Source organism: Aricia agestis, chromosome 22 (assembly GCF_905147365.1).
Source record: "Aricia agestis chromosome 22, ilAriAges1.1, whole genome shotgun sequence".
Lineage (NCBI taxonomy): Eukaryota > Metazoa > Arthropoda > Insecta > Lepidoptera > Lycaenidae > Aricia > Aricia agestis.
Window position 1 is genome coordinate 1081400 of NC_056427.1, and position 7637 is coordinate 1089036.

General features: G+C 37.8%; 1 protein-coding gene across 1 annotated transcript; it reads left to right on the top strand.

Annotated features, from left to right (window-relative positions):
- The first annotated feature begins 5297 nt into the window (after positions 1-5297).
- Positions 5298-7248, top strand: LOC121738240. The gene is made up of 4 exons (XM_042130190.1): positions 5298-5315; positions 5386-5459; positions 6137-6878; positions 7119-7248. The coding sequence occupies exons 2-4, from the start codon at positions 5390-5392 to the stop codon at positions 7246-7248; spliced, it is 942 nt and encodes a 313-aa protein (XP_041986124.1). The 5' UTR covers positions 5298-5315; positions 5386-5389.
- The last annotated feature ends 389 nt before the right edge of the window (positions 7249-7637 follow it).

Below are 7637 nucleotides of genomic sequence, written 5' to 3' on the forward strand. Positions count from 1 at the left end.
GGAGCCCCCCTTAAATATTTAATTTATTTTGTTTTTATTTCAGATGTCTAGCTACAGTGTTTCTTGAAATAGCCTGGAGACACAACAGACAGACGGACAGACAACGAAGACTTAGTAATAGGGTCCCGTTTTACCCTTTGGGTACGGGACCCTAAAAACAATACGAATACAACACAACCATTATAGTGGAGTACAAAGTATAAGCGATAGCGTGGATAAAAAATACTGATGGCACTCGAGACTCGGTCGAGTCGGGGAATGCCTTAATAAAGATATTGTATAGTATAGCATTTTTATCAACATTAAATGCAATTATAATTTGCATACGTCTAGTCGCACGCATACAAACACCGCGCCGAAGTCTGCCGGACTGAAACAACGTTGGACGATGAACGGCAACGCCGCGCCGCACCGCTGGCTGTTCCGGTTAGAGTGGGGGTGTTAGGTTTATTTTCGTTATGGAATTTCATTCGTTCGCAGAACTCAAAGCCCGCGAAAAAAGCTATGCAATAGATTAAAAACAACCTCCGATTATTGCACTGATAAAATCATTGGAATCACTGCGGGGCTGACATTCGTCAGTTTGACAGTTTTGACAATTCATTTGCTGAATTGTTTGAGAGGAATTGCTAAATGTGACAATTTTAGCCCCGCAGAACGCTGACATCATCACAGGCATCACGGGCTGATCAGTCAGCCCGTTTTTAAGCTTTTGCTAAGAAGTAAGAATAATCCATGATGTCAGCTTTCAGAAAAACAAAACAAAACGTACCACGTACACAGACCCACGGCCGGTTTTAGCATTATCAGCGCCCTGGGCGAGATTTCTTCGGCGCCCAGGGTGCCGATGGTGCTGAAAAAATTGGCGCCCCTTTTATTTGCCTTCAACGCCCCTTTTTATCCGGCGCCCTGGGCGGTCACCCAGCGTCGCGCCCCCCTAACTACTGACACAGACACACACACAGACAGAAACTTCAAACTTATTTTACCCCTCTTTTAATTCGGGGGTTCTTCATCTTCTTCTTTTTATAATTCCCAAGCGGCAATCGGCTGTCGCATAACAATTGAAAATCTATTGTGTCTGCGATTCCCACGATCCAGGTGTTAATATTGCAACCGCTATCTCCTGTAACTTAAAAACAAAATGGCGGAACAATGGTATAGCGACCTTGCTCCACTAATACCGCCATAGCTTGTTATTAACAAATAAGATAGTCCTTGAAAGTGAATAATTATATTGCATTCTTATCAAGGTTTCGCAATTTTGATCCGCCATATTACCCGCGCGAGTCTTAGCGTTGGCGCTAAGGGCGAAGACCACTGACTGATAAACTGTGCCGTATAGGCTATCCATAATCCACCACTTAACTTGACAGATAGAGTATGGAGAATCTGTCATATAAGTTGTGGATAGCCTATCCGGCACTTTATCAGGAAGTGGTGAAACAGGCCCTAAGTATCTACGGCAGCCGTTCTTTTTGGTGGCGCAACCCTTAATTGAAAAGCAAAATGTTTGACACGGAACCTCAAATAACATAACAGAACCATAACCCCCCCCATAACACTTTTATAACGTCTACATGAGGCCTATCACCGGTTCGGGAACTAATCCGGCGACAAGAACCGGCGTAAGAAACTCGCTCGGCCCTCGGCGATCTGCACGTTATAACGAAACAAAGTCAAATATACAGCTGCATAGATCCATACTAATATTATAAATGCGAAAGTGTGTCTGTTTGTCTGTTTGTCTTCACACTCAAACCACTTATCCGATTTTGCAGAAATTTTGTATGGACTTCGAGCCCCGGGAATGGTCAAAGGACATACTTTTGGAACGAAGTTCCTTATCGCGCGTTCGGCGTAAAGGAGGCTAGACAGAACGATATTTGACCTCGACACTTTTTTATTAGTACCTGCATGGTAGGGGCCGAGGGCGTTGATAGCATTCCTGTGCGTCAACTAGATGGCGTTTTTTATAAATAATTTTTCGAGGGTATAATATGTATACAGGTTTTTTAACATAAGAAATAACTTCGTTCCATTCGGGTGTCCCTTGACACCACTCAAGTTTTTATCCCCAAAAATGTGTGGTTTCCACGCGCTAAACAGATTTTGGCGCAACATAGTTACATACAGAGTTACTTCATCCGCAGAAAGTAACTCTTTATAACGTAAAATAGAGTTTCACACAGAATTTGCATATTAACCAAGAGTGGTGTTTATGTTCCCACTTCCCAGATGTGCAGATAACATTTTGTAATAGATGACCTGTGGTGGGCTAGCGCAGTAGCCTTTAGGGTTCCGTAGTACAAGGACCCATTATTTTTAGTTCGTAAGTGATAACTGATAATTTATAATGCGCAGGCCGCACCTGTGTTTGCGTAGTGCTTCGTGCTTAAGAGGATACACCAAGGGCGAGAGAAATTGAAAATAGGTCTCCCACCGCAGAGCGCGATAGAGACAACACAACAAAAGTTCTAATAAAAGAACAGAAAATCTTCGATTCGTTGTCCGCTGATTCCTTCTCCAAAACTTAACCGATTTAATACTTTTTTCATTAAGAATTAAAGCAAGGCTTGAGCTGTGTTCCTATGTTTTATTTTTTTTGTATATTCTAGCCAGTTTTGTTTTCTGGGTGTTTGAACACAGAGGAAAACCTGGCCATTTTTTTGGGTTTTTGGACGTTCTTATCTTCTTTTAATAATAAAATTATGAAAAAAAGAAAACATAGGGACATGCTAATAGTGGCCATAGATATTCAGGAAAAAATTATCATAACTCTACCGGCATTATCCAGGGAGGAAACAGGGGACAACGTTTGTATGGAAAAACGGCGGTGTGGACTCCTCTTAAAACCATACCATTGGAGTTTGGACGATCTGCGTGTATCGTCCAATGGTATCGTCTCATAGCAGTCATAGCACGAAGCTTCGTACGATAGACGCAGCATACTGCATAAGTATAAACACAATAGATTGGATTACAAAACTAGTTCTTCCCATACGTACCATCTAATTTATATGTGAGATCCAACACGGAAACATGGCGAAAGACGTTAAGTTTGGATCCAGGCACGTTGATCAACCTAGATCTTTGACGAATAGGCTCAGTAGTTACGGAATATTGGAGGATTATAATGGGCAGTGCCGGATTTATACAAGACGTAACAAAACTAAGTGATAATACTTTACGTGTGTATGTGGCCCTTGTATAGAGTTTAATGTGAAAGTAGCAGCGCTGAAAGAGACATTCTTTGTGATTTGTATGGGTAAACGCCCCCGCGTCTTAAAAATACTAGGGTCAATTCACACCGAAATGGCAGCAGCAGCGAGCATTTTCAGTGTCATAATATTATAATGATTTTAAGGTTGGGTTGCACCAGAGGTTAAAGTTAAAGTTATGGTTATGGTTAAATATGGCGTCCTTTAGCTTTAACTTTAACCGGAGAAATTCACAGATGTCTGTTGCGTTTATTTTTTATTGAAGCTAACGTAACGTAAAGTAACGGGATTGAGGGTATAAAAAATTGAATTATCCGTAAAAATCGACAGGAAAAATATAACACTGTAAAACATAGTAAATTTTCAGATATACCTATATGAGCGGAGGCATGGCGTCCTTGGACGCCATATTTAACTTTAACCAAAGATTTGACATTTTGCACTGTAGTTATAGTTAAACTTAAAGTTACAGCTTGTATAAATCCGGCACTGCCCATTATCATCCATCAATTATTGTTACTTACATCCCGTATTTTTTATTAATGTATGCCATGTACGAAATCTGCCGCCCCTCTAGGACGTGCTGCTCCTAGGACGCGGCCTATACGGCCTATGTATAAATCCAGGGCTGAAGCCTGGATACCTCCTAAAGTAACCGCGACCGAAACTCCATAGCTGTTTCTGGTGGTTCTTACCTCTATAGGGGTTATTTAAAACAGGTAAACTTTCAGATTTTATTAAATAATAAATTACGAAAGCCTGGCTGTCGCTGTTGTGTTATTTATGCAATATTTTCCGATAAATGTGACGTGCAACGACATCTATTGGTTTTGACATACAACTCTTGGCAAAACAGTTTCAGGTACGAAGCGCCATCTGTGATTATAATAAGTAACTACGGTGCACTTTTTTTTTTCATAATTCACAAAAGCTCTTTATAAAAAACTAATTCGCTATTTAAGATAACTTTCAACCTACGAACTTTCAACATAATTAATTTGTATTGAATTTTGTTATTAAAATATTGAATAAGATGGAAAGTGATATAAAGATATTTGTATTATTTCGACATCAATAAAACTTTTTAATTGCTCAATTGACTTTTAAAACTTGTTTATGATAAATCGCCATCTAGCGTCGAATAGCTATATAATCCAAGCGCGAGCTGAGCGGCATTCTTCAAAGGATATCAAAGCCGACAGAATATTTTTATGAAAGTATCATTACTTTCAATAAAATAAATATAAATTATTAAATACGATATTTCAGTGACTTAAATTGCAATACATGTAATAAGTTATTTAATTTGCCGTCTTGCATATCTGCAAGAACTAGTAGATTTTTTTCAGAAATTGTTCTTCCACGTATGTATTTATCAATATTTAGGCAATTAATTATACTTAAGACTAACCACTATAAACGTATATAAATGTATTCAAAACAATTCAATGCACTACATAAAATATCAGTACAAAAAGGGACTATTTTAAAAAATATTTTCTAATCGGAATCGAACTTATGACCCAAGGTTTATCTTAGCAACTGAGCCTAATGGGTGTGTCGGCACCTTTGACCTCGCCGAAAGGGCGGTTTTGTTTTGAAAAATTTTACATTCGCCGATCAGACTTCGATGAGTGAACAGTGTTTTTCTACTTTCTGCTAGACTTCGGAGTTGTGCGCAAATCGTAAGGTAAGTAATTAATATATTTTTAATATTAATTTAATAATTAATTAAGTAGTACCTAGGTATGTATCATAGTATTTTTCTGGCTGCAAGGCAATTACCTAGATCTTGGCCTTAAGTCCTTGAAGGTATAATCTATTTTCTAGATTTTCTGAATATTGCGAAGTTCCCAAACTATTATATTTTGTAGTTTCATCCTGTAAATTAAACGCTATTGTATTTCTAAAATTATTGTATTAATTAACAAATTAACATTACATAACGATACTGCATGTTAACAAAGCAGAATTTAAAAGAATCTCAATTTGATTCATTCATAGTTTTTTCAACAGATCGCGATTCGCGATTGTTATTTTTTGCAGGGGTATACGGGGGTGGTAACTGGTACACCGTATTTCGTAGTAAAAATTGTAAATATTGAAGTAAACTTTTTATTCACTTGAAAGAAGTAAGCACTTAACACAGTTTGTCATGTTTCAGAATCATGTTTCCATCGAAGAATTTATTTGAGAGTAACGAAATGAATAGATATTTCTCCCATTCCATGGATAATGGTGAGTAAAATATATTTTATTTCTCGTGAAAAAGTCCTAGGTCCATAATTAGATCAATATGTAAGCATATTCCTTCCTGGTTTATTGCTACAAGTTTTAAAGTATAAAATATGGTAGGTAGTCTAGTGACGGTATTGGTAAGCAAGTAAGGAATTAGTTTTTACATAGTAGTTCTGTTGCTATGCAAAAAGTTCTAGGTTTTCATAGGTTTCTAGGTTCTAGGTGTTCTCAAGCCAACTTGTTTTGAGGAAGTTACTATTAAAGTACCTAGGTACTTACTAGAAACTTATGTGAACTTTTTAAGGCTGTAAAAAATAGCAATAACATAATAAGCTGGGAATATGAGAGAGTTTTTTGTAGAAAGGTAATCTACTACATAGAGCTAAGAAGAATATAGATAGGAGCTTAGAAGAATCTAAATAGTCACTTCAAAATAAAGATTATCAGAGAGTTTTTTTAAATAAAATATAAAGGTTATGAACTGTGTATTAACAGTTCATAGAGCTAAGAAAAATGTAGATAGACCAGTAACTAACACACACTGTTTTGTTCTTGTGTGTCAAGTCACTTTTCTAATGTATCAGAAAAGGACAAAACATAAATAGAATGTCTCAGTATAGTGTAAAAATGGCTGTTTATTATTAAGAGGGCTTTAATATTATTACTTTTTGTTTCAGACCCTGTACCTCAGTACTCATACTTTCAATCACCAATAGCCAATCGTTCCTCCAGCTCTGCTGACTCCGTATCACCAGAGAACTACATTGACATATCATTTCAATGCTCCGGCGTGACCAGGAGATCAAGAATCACCCCATCACCGAACCCAACAATCTCATCTTTGAATGATATTTGGGAATCTCCATTGGAAAGAAATTTAATGTTCACAACATCACCTCAACCATTTCGTTCATCACAGATTTATGAATCATCGCGATCATCACAGATGATGTATGAATCTCCACAATCCTTACGAATGTACGAATCACCAAAATCTTACAACAGACCAATTGTTGGTCGTAAGATCCTGGGCGCAGCTCAAGATAAGAAGGAGCCTTTTATTGACTGGACTCCGCCTAGCAGCCAACCGAAAAGCTACGAGCTATTCCCTAAAACCGAAGAGCTAATACCAACAAAATCACCAACACTCTCTATCCCCCGACCGCCGTCTGTAAATTCAAACTATAGTAGCACTCATTCAAACTACACTTCGCCGTATAACTTCAGAGTACCACAGTCAAAGCCACAATTTGGTGCACAAATATGCACATTCTGCCGTAAGAATGGGGAGCGACCAGCGGTTTATCAGGACCATGTTGTAAAGAAGAAGGTGGGGGATAGATATATAGTTAGCTGCCCGATACTGAGGTCACATAGATGCCAGTATTGTGGAGCATCGGGAGATGATGCACATACTATGTAAGTATTGTAAAACTTCCTACCCATTTTCTTATATCTTGTTTTGTGGACGTTAGTTATAGCCATAATGTATTTCAATAGAAAGGTTTTCGCCTGTGCAAAGTCTTGATAGATTCTTTTTCTGCACAACTATTGACTTATCTAGACAAAAGCAAAAAGTTGCACAAAAATTACATTTTGAGTAAATATTATAGTAAAAATACTATATTTATCATCTCTGATATTTTTTAATTTTTCCAGTACATACTGCCCAGTTTTAAGGAGCAGCAACAACGGTAAACCACTAGTGTCCACAACCGTCAAACTCAAGAGTACCCCCATTAAAAGCAATGGTAAGAGACGATACACTGGTTCAATGGCTAGAATGTAAGGCAATTTTTTAAATATTATGTCTAATTTATAAGTACTATCAGAGAAGTTGATTCCTAGGCAGATAGCGGGCCTAAGTAATTTGCTTGCGTTAAGTCAAACCCATCCGACTGATCTCAGAGCCGACCTCTCTCAGAGAATGATATATCATATAGGTCCATCAACTGCTTAGGAATCAACTTCCTCCTTCCACGAGGTATAACAAAACTAAGTGATAATACTTTAGGGTGTGTACGTGTTCCTTGTAGAGAGTTCACTGTGAAAGTAGCAGCGCTGAAAGACAAAAAAAAACACTTTTATATGGGCAAGCACCCCAGCGTCATGTCTTTCCCCATACAGAAGTGAAAAAAAAATGTTTATCTTTCAGCGCTGCTACTTTCACAGTGAACT